This window comes from Perissodus microlepis, chromosome 15, assembly GCF_051167445.1.
Source record: "Perissodus microlepis isolate ML-2025 ecotype Zambia chromosome 15, ASM5116744v1, whole genome shotgun sequence".
NCBI classification, from domain to species: Eukaryota; Metazoa; Chordata; class Actinopteri; order Cichliformes; family Cichlidae; genus Perissodus; species Perissodus microlepis.
The window spans coordinates 4594577-4617500 of NC_140475.1; the positions used below are offsets into that span (position 1 = coordinate 4594577).

Genomic DNA, 22924 nt, shown 5'->3' on the forward strand with positions numbered 1-22924 from the left:
GAAAATACATTTTTTAAGCTTGATCCAGAAAAAAGAACGTGTTATGCAAAGATGAGAGCAGTATTAAAAATATGTTGCAAAAGTGCTAGCCCCCTGGGTCCACTTATTATCTTTGATTGTGAATATCTTTCCTCTACAGCTCCTGCAGAATTAAGAGGAATAAGCTCTCGGTTGATCTCAGAAATCATTATGGTTTAGCTCTCTATGAAATCCTCATGTTCTCTTTTATTTTCTCTCTGGCTTGATGCTAACATCAGTGCCTTGAGGGTTATTTGATTGATTGATTGATTGATTGATTGGTAATTTATTTCAACATGTGAACAATATACAAGTACATTTAGAAAAGAAAATAAGAGAGAAAAAAAAATACTATACAAATTACATACAAAAAAACATTCTGATTAATTTACATGTTGAAAGGGAGTGGGAAGAAGTATACACTTATTTAATCCCACCCCTTTGCCATAAATTATCAGTTAATATTTAGTCAGCTTCCTTACTGATATAATTTGTAATAAAAATAGTGAACAGATTTCTGATATACTATATACTATAATATCACATCATGAGTTTTTTGTTTGTTTGTTTGTTTTTAAATAGAGACATTCACTTAATTTAAATATTTTCCTTTTCTTTATAGTTCGAGAAGATCATATTTTTATAACTCTTTTTGAACAGTTTTATGTTTGGACATTGCTTTAATTCCATATTCAGACTGTTCCATAGTTTCACTCCATGAACAGAAACACAAAAGCCTTTTCTTGTAGTACGTACCTTCATTGTTTTGAAGTTACAAAAACCCCTTAAATTATAACTTCCTTCTTTCAAAAAAAACATACTCTGAATATTACCTGGCAGTTCTTTATTTTTTGCTTTGAATAGAATTTGTATATCGTCAATTTTCAATATTTCAGACTGCAAAAATAGTGAGTTTGTATGTTCCCTATAACCTGCATTGTGGATGATTCGAATTGCTTTTTTTTGAAGAGTAAAAAGTGAATGTAATGTGGTTTTATAGTTATAGTTATATTTTGATAACGTTTGTGATAAAACAACTATATAGATTGATGAATCCACCAAAAACACCCTCTAAAATGTTGGTTTTCATTGTTTCTGCAGCATAATGAGACCAGTGTAAATCTGTCTGGCGACATGTAGCTTTAACTGCAAGACCTGCACTTGCCCAGCATTTTACTGTGTTTAAATCAGAGGGGTTTCCACTGTCACTGAATCAGCTTTATATTGTCAGGGTACAGTGCCTGTATCTGTAGTGAGTGTGTGTGTGTGTGTGTGTCGACATCACTTTAGATTTCAAAACTGTTACTTGTTGGTAACTTGTTGGTAACAAGTAACAACACAACACATTGCAAGCTGTCTGGACATGACCTAAATGTAAAGTAAAATGCTGGCTTCTTATGAAGTCCAAACAAAGCAGGTAATACTGCTGAACACAGCACAGCTGGTAATCTGCTCAAACTAAACTTCTTTGCTATTATATATGTCACCTTCCAGATGGAAAAGAAAATAATAATAAAAAAAAAATATTATGCTTCAGAAGAAAACTGCATGAGAAAAATCACAATATGAGACATATAAGTTTCATAAGACGTGGATATGAAACAAACATTTAATGGAAACATTTTTTGCTATTTCTTTTCACTGTGAGCTTTTCTGTGGAGGTCATTTAGTTTCTTTTTTACACGAACGGAAACATCTGATATTGGCCGACGGCTGAGGAAACAAGCAAATAGGAACAAGAAGATAGGATTAAGTGGCCAATGTGCACAAATACACACACAAACATTTATAAACACATACAAGCGTGCGCACACACACACATAGACACCATCATGGTAAATTACTCTCTCAGCTCTATAGGGGTCTGCAATTTGAGGGTGTCAAAGTCAAGGTGTAATATTAGCCTGGCATTAATAATAGCCATAGCACTGCCCCTGCTAGTGTTAATGAGTGCAACACATTAACACACATGTAGCTTTGGATCGCATGCCCACCCACACACCCACGTATACACGCTCACACTTCAATAATGAAATACAAACTAACAATGAAGATGTTTTGCATGAGTTGTCACAGTGCACTTACTTATGCACCACCAGACACATTAAATTCTCAAAATGAAGAAGCTTTAAGAGCACAATGTTTAAAACATGCAAATGCTCTTAGGGCATGGTGTTAGCTTATACTTTTGGATTAACATGTGTGCTAAGGGCTAGTGAAGGCGGAGGGTGGAGAAGGGGGAGAACAGAGATGAGAGCTAAACCTTCAAGCAATACTAATGCCCAGCTGAGATGAGCAGTCTGACAACAAGGCTACAAGGCCTTGTGAATAAACGATGAGCGCTCAAAGTCACGGGGCAGAGGTAGTAGTTATTTTAGCATGATGGCCGTGCCGGCCTCTCTTAACTGCTTAGCACGCAGATGAAAAAAGCATATACACACACGCATGCACACAAAGACACAAAGATACCGTGCTGACATTTTACTGTACTCTGTCCCTCTATACTGTTTGGTGAGGACAGCACTGGACGTTTGCCAGAGACCGACTCATCCAGGCCCACCTGGTGTGTGTGTGTGTCTATATGCACAAACTTATAAACACTAAGTAGACAGAGCTGGGGGAGTCTGCCAAGCAGAGGAAGCCTTATGTCAATCAAGTGTCAGGGCAAGCTGGAGAGAAGGATATCAGGCCATGGGTGAGACACTATAAATAACCTAGCCCACCTTGGGAGTCAGGGTCAAATACACACACACACACACACACACACCCTCATGTTTACATCACTTCAGAGGACACATCACTACACATACATTACTACACTGACTTGCATTCATTTCCTAGAGACTTACCCTGAAAGTAGATTTACACTACACATTTTCTTTTTTTATACCCAAATCTAGCACTCACAACACCAATATAATGCACTGAGAAAATACCAGACAAAAAACCTTAGAAAATCAGCGCCGTATTCAGAAAATGTACCATTAAAAGAATCACAAGTTCTAAACAGGCTTTTACACAAAAGAAAGCCTGAGTTGTGTCACTGAAGCCATTAAACGTGCAAACAACAGAGCTTCTTATGTTACCTGCTTCTTTCAAATAGCACGCTCAAACAAGACTTGCACACATATTTGCTAGTAGTGATTCTTTCTACGCGCACTGCAGGTGACAGCGAAAGCCTTTGGATTTGATATGGGAGTGAAGTGCCCCCTGAATCCTGAGCAATCTCTAGCTACTTTTAACACTGTTCTACCAGCTTAAGACTTAAACTAGAGGCTGATTCAGATGGGATTTGGATCTATAGCAAAAGAGGATCTCAATATTGCACACGCCTTTTATGTTTCTTTCACAAACTAGAGCTGGCTCATGGTACATGTGGTTGCGTGAATATAGACAAAACGAAGGCAAATATTTTATTACCCACCTCCTGGATTATTAGTTAATTTAATCCTGAGCTATAAGCAGATATGGCAGATTTAGGCATGCCCTACTGAAGCCTGTTAATTAAAGCAAGAACTCTTAAGTGCTCAGAAACCGACAAAACAGCTGGAGGAAAGATTTGGATATTACCAACTGTCTCCAGGATGTGAAATATCTTTTCAGCTCATTCACGTTCTAATCATTTTGTTGATTAGGAGCCATAAGTATAATGAGGAGAGGAGAGGAGAGGAGAGGAGAGGAGAGGAGAGGAGAGGAGAGGAGAAGAAGTGATTGGGTTAGATTAAAGGGTGGATCGAAGGGTTTTTCTAACACATGCAAACCCTTTTGAGCTAGTTTCTACAGAGTGACAGCTTCCAGTAGAGCAGAATCAGCTGTCATGGCAACATGCACTTCACATCTCAGCACCCATCATCATCATTATGATTATCATCATCATCATCATCATCATCAATGATGCTCCATAGCAAAAGGGGAGAAACGAGGGGAGCATGCCACTGCAGTTGATCTCATGTTTTCTTTTCATGCGAATGAAACAAAAGAGTGGAGATGAGGTCTAACAAAGGACTTGGCAGAGCAATGTAGTTATGTCATGTGTTAGTGTGTGTGTGGAGCCATTCTCTGTGTTTCTCCCTGTTCCTGCTGACACATCACCTCCACCTGAATGCATGGCAGCAGGCACGTGGGGGAGAGATGTGGAAACAAAACAGCGGGATTGTGACTGTGTGAGAGCGACCGTTTGGAGAAAAGAAAAGAAAAAAAAGGTGAGGTGGGTGTGGGGGTCAGAAGGGAAGAGGAAGTCATACTTTGGGCAACGGCGTTTCGGATGACCGGACTTTCTTGGGAGATATCTGTGAAGAGAGCAAGAGAATTATTTTCTTGTTTCCCCCTCTTCAGAGATATCTCCTGTGGCATATTGCTGTTCTCTGTAACAGAGCTTTGTCTGCTTGAATTTTCCTGTCAGCAGGGCCTGCAAGAAGTTCCTGAGAGACTAACAGTGTATTTAGTCTCAAGCTTTGTCATTTATTTAAAAGGAACCTTGACTTGTAGTGTTACGCTTTATGAGCTTTCAGTTACAAAAATGGAAAATTTGTTTAAAATTCAAATGTTTCTTGGGAGATAATTCATTCCTGACATATTACAGTACAAGGGCAACAGAAGTGGTGTACGCAGCAGTAAGTTGTACTGCAGCACCGATCAGGCAAAAAGGGTCCTAAATTTCAAAGCACTGGCCCTCTTAAGTATGCCTGGACCACTTTAAAAGAGAATAATTGCCACATTATAAACAATGACCCTGTAAAGGCCCAAAAACAACACACAGAGGAAAGGTGCACAGAAATATCAACGAGCAAATCATCAAGTGGTCAAGTGTGGCTATAACTGGCAACAGTTGGTCAAATGTGTCAAAGTGATATGTTAAGGAGCGCCAATGAACAACAACACATCAGAGGAGACACTCGGAGAGAAGAGGAGACACACAATCACAATCACAGGGGAGGTAAGGCGAATGAAAAGACACAGTTTGAAATCACAGAGGCATCATGTAATGGAAAACATTTATAAAATCACAAAGACACTACATTAAACAATTCTGGACTGACACGGGCTGGAAAGACTCAGATAACAAATATGGGTGGTGTGTATGTCTAACTCCTCTCACACATGCAGTCCATATCAAACAACCTGAAAATCCCACCGGACTCGTGTTTTATGAAAGCAGCACATACGTCTGCTGTGAACATGCAAATCAGATTCATAGGCATCTGGTCGCTTGGTCGCAAGCACTTAGAAAAATATCAAAATAGTGTTTTGTTATTTATTTGTTAAGATTCTTTTGTGATTTTTGCCCTTTTTAATTGGCTGGTAATGTCAGGTGACTTATGACCAGGGATCATAAATGGTGTGATGACACAAACACAAGTGTGCTATCTAGTTAGTGGATAGGTTAGTAGGTGGCCAGCGTAGCCACTGTTTATCCACAACATGTCTCCTGGGTGGGTGCCACTACTTTTTTAACCCACTGAAATATAAGAGGCTAAACTGTAATGCAACACAGTCTACTACAATTAGTTCTATAGCTTTAGTGGCAAGAGGGAGTCAATTAGTGTTCACAAAAATGTTTAATGTAGGCTTAAAGCATCATAATAAGCAACAATATGATTACCATTTCCGATTTGATAGAGACATTTAAACAGTGTGAAGTGGCCAGATGGTATGGAGAATTCTCTATTTTGCCTCTGAGGAAAGTGTGCAACAGGTGGAGAGGGAAGCAGTAAGAGACAAAAACACTGAGGTGACAGACATTTACAGAGGGTGAGAAAGCACAGACAGCAATAAAAAGGAGAGGCGAGAAGAAAAAAAGTTCATAATTAAGTTCACATAGACACGGCATGTGTGGGTAAAAGTGGAGGAGAAACAGAGGGATGAACAGCAAGAGAAAGATGTGAGAAAGGTAAGCAACAGGCTGGAAGTGATAAAGATTTGTCTCTATTGCTAGAGTCTGTGTGGTTGTAATGTACCTTCATTGGTGCCAGCTGTATGGGGGTAATGTAGGAGGGGTCCACCATGGGCTTGGGCCGATTGGCAGTGTCTGCCAGGAGGCTCTGCCATTGCTGTGGCAGGCCGGTGAACTTCTGCTCCCGTGGGTCGAAGCCCGTGTGGACCCGGTGCTCGAAGTTAGACGGAGCTGAGATCTCCAGCCGTTTCTTCTTCTTCCCAAACATGCTGGAAAACCCTGGCAAACCTGGCAACCCCAAAAGAAAAAAAAAGCATACTTGTATTAACATTCTGGCTGCAGCACTGGTTACGCTTATGTTTGACGCCCGTGAGTTAAAGACTGTATCTTTAAGATGTTGTTATGAAGTCATCATGGCAGTATATTCTCCTTCTTGCCTAAAGTTTAATCTTCTTTTTTACATAGTACTAGGACGTTTTATACCACCGCTCTGTAGCATGATGAATCTCTTGTCTTATAACGCTGCAGGTTATAGACGAGGAAAGAACGAGCAAAACTACCCAAACGCACAAAATAAAAGAAAAAAAGCCAAGTGTCCACTTTGATTATGTAATGTAAATATCAGGGGGAAAACGATGGCAGTGGGGATTTTTTTAAACATATGTTGGACAGCGGTTCTATGCGGCTATATAGTCAGGCGCGTATGCTGCATGAAAGCTCCCGTCTGTGCTTTTTGGAGCTGTTTGGAAAACCCACTGTGACTCTCGTGGTTTGGGTGTATGCATAATGTCCAGTCATAGGAACAAAATGTCATAATGCTGTTGTTGTGGCTGTGAATGGAGTCTATTGTGTCACTCCTCTCTGAGAGGCATTGTCCTCTGAGGGAGCCACCACTGCCACCCCCGCCACCATCTCCTTACTTTTTTTCTCTTTGCCTCTGTTATGGCTTTTGCAGAGACAATGTTTGCTGTGCCATTCCACTCGATCATGCATTTGCATGCATGTACTGCAAATGGGCAAAATAAACAAAAGATCCTCACTTATGCAAACACGCTGAAAACAATTCAACAAAACCGCTTGAGGAGTTTAATGTTTAGATTGTCCCAAGAAAAAATGTTTTGCCCCTATCAGAAGAAAACATCATTTACACTCATCACCACACACTAACCACTGACCATACACACACGCCTTCATACACCACACACACACATAGTACATGCATTACAATTGTTACTAGCAAGTAACAACCATAATCTTTAAACCTGACCCAGTTACCATTATTTTAACATTTCAAACCTGCACAAATATGGAATAACGCTTAGATTTTCCAGTGAGAAAATCTGAATGCTTAGCGGCGTATCCGCTTAGAAAGCAAGGTAATACATTTGTGTATTTCAGTTTGTCCCAGTTTTCTAAAACTCTACTATAAATAAAAATTCAATTAACATGTTATTAGCTCAAACGTAGTTGCTTACCAGAAATGTGCCAGAAGTCATTAATTTTTAAGGCTGCCACTGTGTGTGTTCATGTGTGTTTAATGTGATAATGCTTATTAATACTTAAAAGAGGAGAAATATCAGAAATGCTCCCTTATCTCTCAGCCTCCTGTAGAGGTGTGTCGGTGCCAGTTTTTGATTGGCTGGAAGTGGCAGGCTGCCAGAATGGCACTGTTACACTGTCAGGAGCAAGAGACTAAGTAAACAAATTTGTGCTGTACCCTCTGTGTCATACTCTGGCAGCATATTGTCAGCAGTGCTGAAGAGTGAGGGTGACACCGAAATCACAATAGAGCACAGTTGCATTCGCAGGTATATTTACATGTCATTTCCTGTATATGTAGCCGAGCAGATAAAGTAGCCTGCAAACTGTCTGAGCAGTGAATGACTGCGGGTCATTCACCTAGCTGTGTTGCACACAAATTGTATACTTATGTTTGTAATTTAGATAAGAGGCAGCAAAACAGCCAGTCAGAATGTGAGGAGCTTATGTAACGGCAGATAAACAATGTGCGATTTGTTCCTTACACTTTTGCTTTGCTTTTCAGTTTTTGGAGGCGCTAAATAAAGACACGTCGCTATATCATAAGCGAAGAGCAAACATTTAAAGCACGTTTTTGAATAAAATATTACAAACATGCCGGCTGCTACCTCAAACATTCTAAGTAAATCTGCAGAGCGGTATATCAAATGACTAACTCTTCTGACCTGGTAGTGCCACTTCAACAGATGCAATGACAGAAGTCACCAAAGAGTCTTTCTCTAAATGCAACTTTAAACAGGCAAGGCAAAGTAATCATGGAAATCTTTCTCAATCATTTCCTTTCTTCCCAGCAGGAGAGACAGACAGATCAAATTAGTGGCCTCAAACAGGAAAGATGGAGAGATAGATTGATAAAAATGGGGTAGGAGGGTTGATAAGGGTAGAACACGAGAGCAGAGGAGGAGCATGGGAAGGAGTTTAGGAAGGGATCTCAACAAATGCTAACAGAAGAAAGAAGAAGAAGAAAAAAAAAAGACAAACATGGAAAGAGGACGGAAGCCTAAAGTCTTTTGTGCTAGGAATGCGCTGCACTGCATGCATCACAATCACAGCACAACAGATTATTATGCAGCACACGGCTGCCTTTAGAAAAGTCTATACTGGATCAAAGGGTGCTAAGTCATAGATAGAAGCTTCATCCCACAGGCATGTTTACACAACTCTGCCTTCTACAGTGCAGTCACTGTAAGCTTGCTTCAACGATGCTTTCATTTGTGAGCAAAAGTACTTTTAATGAAAAGAATATACCCGTGTAATCAAAACATAACTTGTCATATTCGTCATGATCTGATCAGGACTGAACATTTAACCACAACTGTGACCCGAGTGTGAGAGCAATACAAGTACATGTGCATACCACAACTAACAAATGACTCCTTACAGTAAACAACTGCATATTAAGAAAGCGTCTATCACAGAGGTACATCTGGAGAGATTGCTCGTTGTCTTTCAGCTAGCTTGATTCACAAAACCACACAATTTAAATGCAGGTATCCCCTGATAAAGAACTAACGATCCTCAATCTTTATCTTTTCCATTTTGTGCTGAGCTACAAATCTCTTATGTAAGGAGGATGTGTCAGCAACTCTTTCCAATTTTGGCCGATGTCCACTTAAACCTCCACAAATCAAGCCAAGGTTCTAACCTTGTTGCTATTTTTGGGGCATGTACACTAAGTGGCTACATTAAGAAGTGATGCAGTACCGACATGCAGACGTTAAGTTCACTGGAAATGACATTCACAAAATACATTTAATGAAGACAACGTCAAGGATGAAGCTGAAACACGGCTCCTGTCAGAGGAAGCGTCCTCCACAGAGTTAGTCTTCTGCCATCACTGCAGGACAGCACACAGTGACTAAACAGAGGATGATCGCAGACTTGCACTGAATCATCAGCTGACAAATGCAGTAAGCGAAGCTCTTGTTACCTTAGAGCAACATACAAACAAAAACAAAAACACATCCTATAACGCCACATCCACAGCGGAAGTACTAATCAGACTGGTCAGCATGTGTGGGTGTGCTCGTCCAGTTATTTGGGTGCCCCAGCCACTCTCCATGCAACTCCAGGTGTCCAACTCTCTTTTACCAGACTTTCACATTGATGTGAGAGACTGCATTTATGCAGATCTCTTTAAGGTTTCACCACAGCATTTTAGTCAGGTTGAAGTCTGGACTTTGACCGGACCAATGCAACACCTTGATTGTGTTATTTTTCAGTGATTCCATTGAAGATTTGCTGCTGTGTTTGTCTTTATTGTCCTGGTTGCATCATCCAATTTAAGCCGAGCTTTAGCTGTTAGACAGATCGCCTCACCTTTGACTCTAGAATACTTTGGTATACAAATTCATGATTGACTCAAAGGGCCCAGGTTCTGTTGCTGCAAAGCCCAAATCATCACCTCTCCACCACCATGCTCGGCAGTTAGTATGAGGTCATTGAGCAACTAAGCAAACCTAAGCTGTGCTGCCATGTTTTTTTAAAGGGGAAAAAAAGAGGCTTTCTCCTGGTAACCCTCCCAAACAAAGGCTTCTTGTCTATTTTTTCTAACTTTAATGCCATTAACTTCAACATTTAACATGCTAACTGACGCCCACAGAGTCTGAGATTGAGCTCTTGGGATCTTTGCAGTTTCTCAGAGCATTGCATGATCTGACATTGGGGTGACATTGCTTGCTACAGACAAGCAAACTGATCATGATGATCATTTAGTAAATCATTTGATTAGCATCACGTGGCTGTTACATACACTTCCTTTTTTTCACAAGACTCTAATCCTGTGAAAAGTTTATTTTTCAAACCATTGTATGCAGCTCTTAGTCCTCGTTTGACAAGAAAATAGTGGTTAATGAGAACCAAAGTAATTTATAGACACTGAACCAAACAACAAGCTAAAAAGCTAGCGCTTTTAAATCAGCTAGCAAGCTAGCTAGTTTGTTTTATCTGTCTGAGGGTAACTGAAGCCAATTTTTGTTTTTAAATAGGTGTGTAGTGGTAAATCCAGCAGTGTTATCAATATGAACAAAATTTATTACAGTAAACGGCTTTAGCTAAACAAGAGGGATATTTCAATGAAGCTTTCATTTCACAAAATGTCTTCTGCTTTCCTTCTTGCACTGGGTAAGCAACCCATAGTGAAGGTGGAAACCCATGACCTAGATGTTACTTCTCGGGAATAAGATTATTAAAGGCTAGTAGGACTTAAGTCGTCTAGGCCAAGCTCAGCAGTAAGGAGACACAACAACACATGCAGACAGACACACATAAACACAGCATTGAACGTGTGTTAGACAGCAGATGGAGACACATGTTCATGTACTCGCCCAGCCCAAACGTACTCCTGCAGAGCTTTTAGCAGCTTCTTTCTCACAACAGTCACAAAACAAGTTCAGACTGAGATGTACTTGAAGCGTAGAGCCCACTGGGAATTGCTGCCACGCAGAAGCCAGAGGAACTACTTACTGCACAACTTCTCCAGGCTGCCGTACGAGCACCTCTTGAGCTGTAATTTATGGGCGGATTGTAAAGCACTTTGAGAAGTTCCACACTAATGCCTGCAAGGTTAGCCCGCCAAAGAGTAACAATGTCACTCTGATGAAAAACTGCACCTGGTAATATATGGCAGAGATTAGAGATTTGCAGCGCCGTCATTCCAGCTGTGCTGAACTGCAGTGAGCTGTGACTGCGTGTGTGGTGAGCGGCCTCGATCGGATTTTTCACCGCACTGCACAGAAGGGTAAAGCAGTTTACTCAAACAGCTAATGAAGCTATAATAAAGCATCCTGCCTCTTTATGTCCACTGTAACTCAACGCAAGAGTATGGCTGAAAGCAACTGGTAATAAGCAGAGTACTGTTTGTAATGCAAACACTGATTTCTTTTAGAAGCTACACAACTACTAAAAGCTAAGCACACAAACACTACTGCATACAAAGAGATAGTTTAGGATGCTGATGCAAACTGTTTACCTTTATATCTGAGTGTGTTGTATTCATTTGTTCATAAATAAAGGAAGCGTGAATATCTAAAAAAGGCACACTGGTGTGTGACATGCCTGCATACCGTTTAATCTGTCAAAGCAATGTCATTTGATGTTACGAGAAGCATTACGTAACATTTAACATCCTCTACACACAAAAAAGGGAGATGCTCAGCCATCCAAATGCATTCAAATGTATTAACAATTAGCCTTCAACGTCATTTAATGGGATTCACAGTAACCACACACACACGCTATATACACCAACACACTTAAATGGGCTACTGGTCCCAGGGCAGAGATCCTGACTCCCAGGCTGATTTGTCTCCAAACCATCTGTCACCATCTGAGCCTCCACAGGCATTTCCCCTTCTGTACAACAACACCTCAACAGACACACACACTGCAGTGAACCGGAGAGTCTGCACGTGTGTGTGTGTGTGTCAGTATTCGTGTTGTCTGTGTCTTGTATACACGCTGTATCTATTTTTGGTTCCTAAGCGCACGCTTTAATGTTCCGTGGCAGCAGAGTGTATTCATCATGTTTTCCAAAGAGCACATTAATTTTCTGTCCTTTAGATTGTAATTTAGAAGCATAATTTGGTATCGAGACGCAGAGCATTCACTCATGCACTAAATATGCAAATACATTTCATACATAATTTAAAACGCAACATGAAAAAGGACACAAATGCCTTCTGATAAACAAGCTGAGGGAGGGGCAATGCTCTCTACTTTGTTCCTACAGAGAATAGGAGGAACTCCTAATTTAATTAAAAGGTCAACAGGTTCAGAGTGAAAGCCTAAGCCCGGTTTGCCATTTGTGTTCAAGAAATTACCAGTGTTTCTGTTTAGATTTACTTGAAGTGGTGGCAAATAAGCAAAGTGAGAAGCAAATGTGTCCCTGCACCCTCACAGGTAGTCTTTGTTCCCCCTCTTCCTCCTTCCTCTTTTGTCCTGCCCTGCTCTGTTGTCTGCTGTTCACTTCTCTCTCATTTGCATTCACTTGTTCTCTCTTCGCCCTGTTCCTTCAGATGATTTAATTGGCTCCAAAAACTGTTTACACAGACATGCATTTCACCTTCCGTTCCCAAAAGATGTGTTTCGTTGAGTGGTAAACAACTCGGTCTGATGGAGAGGCTTTTTAAAAAAAATGTTATCATTTGCAAACTGTTCACAACAGTTTGTAACATTCCTCTCTCAAATGAGGTTTAAAGATTTGGGGAGCAATGGGAAGCTCCAGCTCTGATTATAAATATACCTTTTGTCAAATTACACACAGACTGCGTGAATCAGAGGTCTTACCTGGCAACAAACTGACGGTCTCTTTCAGCCAATCAAAGCTCTCTGGGTAGGCCATAATGAGGCAGACAATTAAGTGCTCCTCAGATGTTTCGCTTTGATGTCAAATTACACTCCTGACAAATCCATTATGCGCCTCAATTTTCTTTGCACAAAAACCACTAAACAGCGAGTCCACCTCTCCAGTTGTAAGCTGATGATTCCCCCCCGGTGGAGCGATGCTTCTGAGAAGTCATTGAATTGACAAATCAGGTCACATTCGGGACCCTCTGCGTTCTCTGGCGAACTGCTACTAGTAATGCTACCCTGCCTGTATGCTCTGATAACTCCCAATGTGAGATGCACAGGACACGAAAAGTGCCTACGCTAGCAGACCGGGCCGAGGCACGGCCAGACAGCTTAAGCCTGGATCCATCCCATTTTACGTTTATTGTTTGTCTAACTGGGTTTGACCGGCCGCGTCCCAAACTGAGCTGCCTCTGACCTTCACTGTCCTCCTCCTACTTACGTGTCCATCAACAGAAGCACAAAAACAACAGAGCGTGAGTGTCCTCTGCATTCCCACAATCCACAGGATGGTGTTTGTGTGCTGGTCGCTTTGGCCAACACACACACACATACAAAACTGTCTCCCACCGATGCCAGCGTGTGTGGATATCAACGTTTGTGTCAAGAGCTGCATCACCAGGCGGCCTATCACTGCCTCTTTCACACGACAAGTCACAGGGAGGAAGACAGAGAGTGTGACGGAGGAGATAAGATGGAAGAAAGAGAGAAAAAAAAAAAAACAGCTGGTCCAGTCAGAGACTGTGACAGTCTGGCCGTTTGCCGACGCAAAGGGGACATTGAGCGGTGGCAGCCGCGGACAGGCCTTGTGCTGAGGGCAAACAGTCTCACAGAAGCAGTGCCAGGCTGTCAGGATAACACTGTACAGCATTTTTCCCTTACAGAGAGAGAGAAAGAGGGGATGGGAAATGACACCTATGCAAGGCACCAGGCCAAATACAAATAAAATATTGAATGCACTGTTGTTTTCAAATAATGCCAATATGAAAAAAGGTAGCCTGAGCAAAAGCCAAGGGCTGAAAGAAATCTGCAAGTTTAGTATATCTAATGTATACTCGTGGAGTGCAAGGCTGAAGATACGGTACATTTCAGGCTTGAGCAGAGATTGCTGCTGGTAGTGCTGCACATGGATGTGGAGTATATCTGACTGCATTACTGAAAAACTGAATTGGAGGCACAAAGAAAGCAATGAACTTCCATCTGAAAGAACATTCATTTTTAGCAGGTACTCATCGGTATGTGTTTTAATAGTCAGGAAATGAGACACAAGAAATGTGTTTCTGCAGACAAATTTAACTGTAAGCATTTTGTGTCAAGTTACATCAAGAATTCAAGGTCCGCTTCTTCCCGAAGACCTGAAACAAATATTACAGGATACATTTTTTCCTTCAAAGTAGTGAACTCTGACCGTTTGGGGTTCTTTTTGGTTAATCACTTGGGAACAAAGGAAACAAATTATGTATGACATTTATCTGTGTTCTCATGATAAATGAGGACTGTTTTTACTTTACCAGTTACTGCTGCAACCCAACCCATGTTAAAAGAGCTCAAAGTTTGAAGGTAAGCCATGTCATGTTCCAGTTTGCGTTGCACATTTCACAGTTCACCTCTGCCTGGCAATAAATTTGCCAGTGTTTGCGGACAGTTGGGGTCTTCCAGGTTGCTAGCTTGCAACCTGCTAGCAACCAAAAGCACAAAGCACGAGGAGGTCTTTTTGGTGCAGCGCCATAAACCTCTCTACATCCAATTTCACACACGTGAGTGCCAGAAACCTCCATCAACCACTCACCAACTTTTTGTGGAATCCACCAGATGGTTGCAAGATGGCCCTTAATGGTCTCCAATCCTGTAAATGGGGCTTAACTATAAATACTTGTCATTAAATAAATTTGGCTTATTTTGCAAAATATCAGCTTTTCATCTGATTGACTGATTATAAATCATTAAATCCGGATGTAATGATTATGTAATTTTTCTAACTGATTTATCAGTCTTATAGATGTCAGTATGTCAGGCCGTTCATCTTGCAGTTTTCTGTGGCATTCTCAAAGTGAAGTATTGTCCCACTCCCCTTGACAACCACAGACCAATAAAATCAAATGCTAAATGTCAAGTACTGTTAGGGCAACAGTTTGAAATTATTTGCAGTCACTGGCTCTTAACATTCGAAGAACAAAACACTCAAATCTTAAATGGTCAATTTTAAGCAATGGTCTAATTTTCGGAGTTCATGCAATAAAAAACTATATCAGTTTTTTTCCTTTGTTCAAAAGGGAAAATTTGTTGTTATACAAAAAATAATTATATAAATTATGAATAATTGTGTTTATCATGTGGTTTGTCACTATTAAAACACTGGTTAGATTAAGGAAAGACTGTGAATTTAATTCCATATCTACATCTTATATACGCAGTCGCACATGGAGATGGCAACATAAGCATTCTGGAGGTGGGAAGCTTCAGACTATATAAGTAAAAGAGACGGTTAAAATGATGGCATTTCACGGCTAAGTACCACGCTCTTTAAGAGCATCAATACCCTCCACATGTCTAATGAGCGGGTACATCGTAGCTGTCACAATACAGATGCAGCGTGATGCTTGACGCAATCACAATCACTGCAAATGACAGAAACATTTGCGAAAGGGAGATATCCAGGTCAGCTGCTTTCTTCAGGTCTCTCACCGATCTCTCACTATCGAGGGAAAGGATCAGCTAAAGTTGTTATCTCATCGTGTGGTAACATAATAGATGGATACAGCAAAGAAGGGTGACTCTGGGAGGTACCGAGAGATCAGGAGAGTTATCTAAATGAGATCTTTGCAGTCCTGAGGACAGAAGACTGCATATCACTGCCTGAGAAAGCGTGTGTGCAGATGTGTAACCATGTCTATATGTATATATGTGTATAGCTGTGTTTTCTCCCTTTAAAAGCACATTAAAGTAGAAGGCTGACCCCAAACTAAATCTCTTATAATAGTCATTGAAAAGACGAGACATGATGCGAATCGAAGATGAAATCTCACAAAAAATTTGAACCTTTTTAATATTACTGCTTTATGAAGAACCAATCAATACAAATGTTCTTGTATAAACCAGCTGAACATGACCACCCAGAGCTTTTGCATGCCATTTGAGAGAAAAGGATGCTGTTAACTGGGGACTGACTGACTGATCTGTGCATTCAGGACCACTTTTTCAGGTCTAGGTCTTCTGCTGCAAGCTCAGTTTAGATCCTCTTACCCAGCCCCAACCTCCAACTCCTCCTTAGGCATTTCCAGGGAAGATCGGATACAGTATCCCTCCAGTGTGCACCAGAGCTGCTTTCAGTTAGCCCAGAATACCATCAGACAATGTGAAGGAGCCATACTTCCACCTTCAAATATCAATGCTCCTAACTTTTAAACTAAACCCAGGCACCACTACAACTCATCCTTTTGATAATACATATATTTAGTTTATGACCACAGGTTGATTATTAAGTCATAAAACTCATTCGGATGTTAGCTCTTCTCAATATGCACAATATAACTCTGATCTGTTGATCTAACAATTCATCTTACCCCGGAGCAAGTATATAATTACATTTTTTTATCCCTCCGCTGATATCGGTCATCATACAAACAATTAATCTTATTTTACTGCACAGCAGCGTTGCACTAAACATGATTTTATTGCAGCCCACTGCTGATTTGTGATGGGCATCAGACATAGTGGTGTCTTCGAAAAAGTGGGAAGCATGATTACGCATCACATCTGCTGCTGCTGCTTCAGCTGTTGACTGTTTTAATAAACAAGACAAATCTTCAGGCCAAACATGAATGTATTACGAGAGCTGGATTATGTCACCCCTACTCAGCCTTTCATGCCAATTTTATCCCATCCCAGGGGTCAACTGAGGTCTTAGAACCTTTAACCAAACATATATTCAAAGCAATATAATAAATTATTTTAATACTGTTTTGAAAAATATATTTAATTGTTTTTTACAATAAATAAAGAGGTCTGTAAAGCTGTTGAGTTTTGATCTTTACATTATTATTTTTTTCCTCACCAAGAATTCGGTTCTTATTATTTATTATAGCACATGAAGCCAAACTAAAAGCACCCGAACATCATTTCAGTGAATTCTGGGCATTCGTTTTTCAATGTTTCAAAAAACATTTTACATTGACTGATTTTAAATTTTGACAGCCTCTACTTTAGGTAAACACAACACAGGTACAGTCAACTATTGGACAAAGATGCATCGTTTCCTTGCATCCAACTCCTTTGTCTGAGTCCAGGCTTCAAAAATATGCAGCTCTCTAACACATCTATTCAGAATGAATTTGCAGGGATTGAGATGTGGAGCAATAACACACTGACACAAGAGAAAAAAACAAGCTCCACTGTGAAAAAAAAACACACTCATAATATTGGATTCCTTAGCCAATAAGCAAAGGTAGATGAAGTGCTGCTTCTTATCTGAACCTGTACACTGATAAAGAATGAAGGAATAACCATTATTCAGCCCTGCCATCGACACTGAAAGGAAGGCTATGCCATATGGTATTAGTTTCAGTGCCCCAGGGCTAACATCTGTATGCAGACAGCATCCACATCTAGACTGAAGAGACAAATGTTTCTTTTTTTCCGAGACTGAAGCAGCCTTTTTGTAGGCCTGCCATTTCACTGAGAAGCAGTCAGACATAAAGAGAATGACTGGCAACACTGCAGGGCACTCTGTGACTCTCTGGTTATTTGTTTATGTTAGCATCTGGTTGTCTGTGTCATGTCATGTGTGTGCATGTGTGTGTGTGTGCGCAGATTTCAGAGATGGCCAGCTATGGTTGTGTCCAAGAAGCCACAGATATAGTGGATAAATAAAGAGCAGTTATGACAGATGTAATTACAGAGGGTGCGATTACAATGAATGCCTTCTGGTGAAGCAATGTAGTTGTGCAATTCTTTGAATAAGCACTGCACATCCCCCCTGGTGTCAAGATCTGTTAACAGAACAGAGCGTTTCTATTACCAGCCTGCATTGTATGGAGTATTTACTCACAGTGCAAATGTATCCAGCGCCCTCTGTTAGGTGTCACTACTATTTGCTCCAGTGAACACTGATTTTAAGTATTGAAATACTGACTGGAGCTATGAGCCCCACCCCAACTAGCCCTGCTCTGTAAATCAAGAGTCAGGCTCAGCAAGAAATCAGAATTATCAGCATCCAAAAGCTCAAGAAAAATCACAGACCTACTGAAGCACTCAAGTGGAATAATCTGAAATCTCAATCTCTTGGTCATTGCTTTGCAACTGTGGAGATCAAACACTTTGCTTAGCTAAGAGTGCACAACCTAACCAGAAGCCTCCAGGCGTGGCCTAACTAGGATTTAACTTTTCAAGTGAACACATAGTGAATATAATGGTTAAATAATAGTTATGTGTTGTGTTGTTGCTGAAATGGAAAAAGGCTGATTTTCTGATTTTGTCCTATATGCAGAAAAAAAGCCGGTTTAACCTACTTTTTTCCTAAAGGAAGGGCTTTGAGGCTTCCTCTTTTATAAAGATTATTTAGAACACAAAAGGATCATTAATTTTCACTAATATTACATTTATGTAATCTTAAGACATGACTTGAATCAGAAATAATGGTTAGTATAAAAATAACTCTCTAGATTATTGTGAAATAAGTCCACAGTCATCTATGATTGATGTCACTTGGAACCCAGAGCTCCCCACCATTAAAACCTGTGTACTTCCTGTTGGTGGTTTTTTGAGTTAAAAGCACTTTGTTCTTTGATAGCCTCCTTCTTTCCACCCCATTATCTGCTGAAGCACGTTAAACGCCAAACTTAATCGTTTATTATTGAAAGCTCGGCAAGAAGCCTTCCCTCCTGGTGTTATGGGAAAATGGTTAAGGCTGAGATGTAAAAGACGTAGGTTAAGCATTTAGCCAGCTACTGAACTGCATGGAAGCTACATTTCATGGGCTGTGCTTTAAAATGGGCGACCCATCATCTTAGCCTTATATATATATGTGAGTCTGAGGATATGAAAATAGGCATATTTGTGTGTGTAACGGTTGTCATGGTGCTTAAAAAGCAGGCAACAAATGAACTGGAAAAAAACAAAAGATTGTGATATTATTAGAAGCATTGTTCACATTCAGGGTACATCATACATACAACATCAACGTTGTGCTGTTATGTCTGTCACATATACGGCACATGCACGGTGACAGCAACCATTCAGACTTTTTTGTTTTTGACACAGTGGGCATGAATTTTTTAAGAATAATTGATTTTAGGCACAAGTAGATAAAAGGCTTCTCATTTCTATCCGGCTGCTGTTGATTCTGACAAATGTCGTTAGCAAAATTCATCAACTGTAGCAAATCAAGCTAACACGATCTTGCAAAATTGCTCAAAAAAGCTTTTTCCTGCCAACTTTTTAATATTTCAAGCTCGTTTGACTTAAAAGGGGAACAGTGTAACAAGTTCTTAACTATGCATGCAATGGCCACATACAGACATCGCACTGTAGAGCTATTAGTCTTTGTAGTTTAAGTGCAAAGAGGAGTGTTTAGGCCAGTGGTTCCCAAACTTTTTTTGCTAGGCCCCCCTTTGCTTTACAAGAAAAATGTGCGCGCACGCACGCACGCACGCACAAACACATCCTCCAACCACACACACCCATATTTTGCTCCATTGCGGTTTATTTCACACGTCAAACATTTAGTGAACAATTAAGCAAATACAAGTAATCTGCAATAAATTACAGGTAGTAAGAAAATAAACTACTAACTCTTACGCTACGTCCGCACCTACACGGGGATTTTTGAAAACGCAGCTGTTTCGTCCACACGTAAAGAGCGTTTGGAATCACTGAAAACTGAGATTTTTTAAAACTCCTTTTTTGCGTTTATGTGTGGACGAGGAATACAGAGTTCGCCACGCAACGTCAAAGGTATGTGCCTTTTTTCACGTCACGCTGTGCGCCACGTTATTGTTTACATGAGATGAATTGCAGACTGGCAGATAATCAGATTAACAGTATTTTGTCTCTATCTTCAGGTTTTACACGCTTACATATAAACACGCAGTTACTGTCCCTCTATTTACAAAGGCAGAGGCGTCACGGTGTAATTATTTTACATGTAGTTGTTTCTTTCCTGTGTAATAATATTCAACATTGCTATCAATACATTTTTCAAAAAATGCCTCTCTGTGCAAAATGGGTCTAAAAACATAAACAGCTGTTGGATACTGTTTGTCCATGATTTAGACAGGGGGAACAAATTGTGGCAGGATCAGCCTGATATTATTTGTATCCCGCTGTAACTTTACTGTATAAAGAGCTAACATCTCCAAAATGTCAGGAGCAGTTAGTCATTACAACAAGTGTTTGTCAACTAAACATCAAGAATGTGGGATCCTGTTTGTCCGTGATTTAAACAGCCCAGCGCTGTTCCCGACGAAGGGAAAACCAATTCTGCAGGGGAGAGCTACCTCGGCACTTGTGCAGGTGAAACCAAAGGGCAGATATGCTTCACCATATTTTCTAGTCTTTGGCTTAGAATGAAGTTGGTTTGGAAACATATTCAGCTATGCTTCATCTCCTGCTTTACGTTTGTGTAGGCGCCCCGTGCTAGCAGTGTCCAAGCTTTGTTTTTGTTTTTTTCCCTTATCATACCACGCCCCCCCCCCCTTTGGGAAGGTCTGGTTTAGAGTGCTTGGATATAGCCTACTGGGACAAGCAAATCAGAGGTTAAGCACTATGTTTTCACCTTAGACAAGAAAACTAGCTTTTATAAAATAGCATTTCCAGACATACTAGTTTTCTTTAGAGAGTAAAAATTATTTCTATTTGCACAAATAACAGAATTATTTCAGAAAAAAACAAAAATTACCAGGGTCAATATTATTACCTGAGCGAAACACTCACTTTTTTTCTTGAGCCATGACACAAACCGCTGCTGTGCAATCATGTGCTTTAACTATGTAATGCTCAAAGCTCACAACTCAAGTTAAATCTGAGGGCTATTTTCCATAAAAACACTGTAAAAACGTCAGGGTTTGAGCTGTCACTTTAGAAAGCATCATGTGAAAAACAAAAGAAATCAATTTAGACTTCAGACAAAGAATTATTGATCATTACAGGAGGAGATGGATAAAGTTATCACGGCAATGTCAACAACTGTCCTCATCTATACCTGGCCAAGCTTTCCCAAATATCACGTTTGGGCTCAGAGAATATTGTAGCAGAATAAACTGACAGACCACCAAAAGCAGTTGCAGGCAATGAATTTTCCCAATGGGCCACATGAGAAACTGGGACTAATATGGAGTGCAGCACCAAAAGAGGCCTGTGGCATGAACATCAGCACAGAAACTGTGCACCGGGAGCTTCTTGGCATGGGTTTCCATGGCTGAGCAGCTCCTGCACGGGTCGCACATAGGCAGCCCGTTACGTTTGTGCATATTGTGCAGATTAAAGATAATATCCGTGCAGTAATTTTTGTTATGTTTACTGGTAAAATGACCACGCAGAAAGCTGGAGTGAAATGCCTTTGTTCTGTCACTACAGACATTACAGAGGGCGACAGAAGGGTGCCTCCAAAAGGTCATTCGATTTACTGTCACTTTTGAACTCTGCAGCCTCACAGTTAGTATGTTATGATCAGACAATTTCGCTCACGGAAGGGTTTTAGGAGATTATAAGAAATACAGCCATTAGATAGCCATAAGTCAGCATTTTGCTAATCAAGAACAGTTAAGCAGGAGAAAGAAGCCTTATATATACCTATATATCCATTGTTGATGAGCAGCAAAACATGACTCTGAGAGCACAGCAGTCCCTCATGTCAGCCAACAGTGCTAAGGAAAAATATCAGCTTTGATGGATGATGCAACCTGAGGTTTTCACCTTAACAGTGGAGGACAATGCAGTGTGCCCTGCTGCTTAAAACCCATGACAAGTGTCACTCTTTATCCCCGGCAAGCCATGCACATCATGTGTAGAGGCAGAGCAGAGTGTGACCTCATTTTAAAGGTCATGTAACCCTTCATTTGTTGCCAGAATATAAGCACCCAAGTGAGTCAGTTAACATCTGAAAGTTGATTTTGCAACAATAGACTCAATATCCTTGCATCTCTAAGTCAGTACCCTGAGCTGTGCCTCTGATGTACTCATTTCTAATCCGGTCCATTCTAGTCACTACCGTCTTCAAATTTGTCACCTCCAGCTCCACCTCCTGTCTTTTTGTCAGCGCTACTATCTACAAACCATACATCACAGCAGATCTCACTACCATCTTGTAACACTTGAACATGTGAAGAGCAGGGATAGCAAATATAACTCATATTGGACATTGAAGATGAAGCTGCCAAGCAGGAGGAAAAGAGGAAGACCAAAGATAAGGCCCATGGATGTAGTGATGGACGACATGCAGAGGGTTGGTGTGACAGAAAAGGATGCAAGAGACGGTGTGAGATGGCGGAAGATGATTCGCTGTGGCGACCTCTAAAGGGAGCAGCCGACAGAAGAAGTCTGCAATGTCTATGGCCTCCACATCCACGTACAGCCTCTAGCTGATTGGTTTGTAGCGTACATGAGATGCAGGCCATTTCACACACAGACAAACAAAAAAAATACATAAAAGCTCCGGTCTTTGCAGCCTTATGTTGAAACATTAAAAATGTGGAGGAAGCCATGCATGAACACATTTGTGTCTGCTCTACATCACAGCAGATCTGCTACTATAGCAACATAAACTAATCTGTCAGTGTTGCTTTTCAGCCTCAAATGTCATAAATTAAATGGTTTCATGGTCTCTAAATTAAAACTAATGTTAGTTAATTGTGTTGCTTGTCAATTGTACTGGAAAAAACATAAAACACACACAGACACACACACAATGTGGGCCATTATCTCAAAAACACAGCCCACTATGACTCACAGCTTCACCATTGGCACACACGTGGGGGAGGAAAGATAAGTCTAACCTACAAAGAAGAGTGGCCATACTTATAAAACATTGATCAGGCCACCACTTCAGACTGGACAGATCATTTCTTCTCTCTCCACTTCTACAACCAGTCGCTGCGTATAACTGTCTTCTCTTCCACACCACTTGTCTTT

The 22924-nt window shown here is 40.6% G+C and overlaps 1 protein-coding gene across 3 annotated transcripts in view; it reads right to left on the bottom strand.

Annotated features, from left to right (window-relative positions):
• The window catches only part of pak5 (p21 protein (Cdc42/Rac)-activated kinase 5), a 78549-nt gene that overhangs the window by 33896 nt on the left and 21729 nt on the right, over positions 1-22924 (bottom strand). The window contains exons 1-3 of one of the 3 annotated variants that reach the window (XM_084954065.1): positions 12737-13185; positions 5976-6199; positions 4263-4307 (exon numbers count right to left, since the gene is read on the bottom strand). In XM_084954065.1, coding sequence (XP_084810191.1) covers positions 4263-4307; positions 5976-6199; positions 12737-12791 — 324 coding nt within the window. In that variant the 5' untranslated portion in view covers positions 12792-13185. Of the gene's footprint in view, positions 1-4262; positions 4308-5975; positions 6200-12736; positions 13186-22924 lie in introns of those variants that run through there. The other 2 variants (XM_084954067.1, XM_084954066.1) reach the window with 2 other exon arrangements.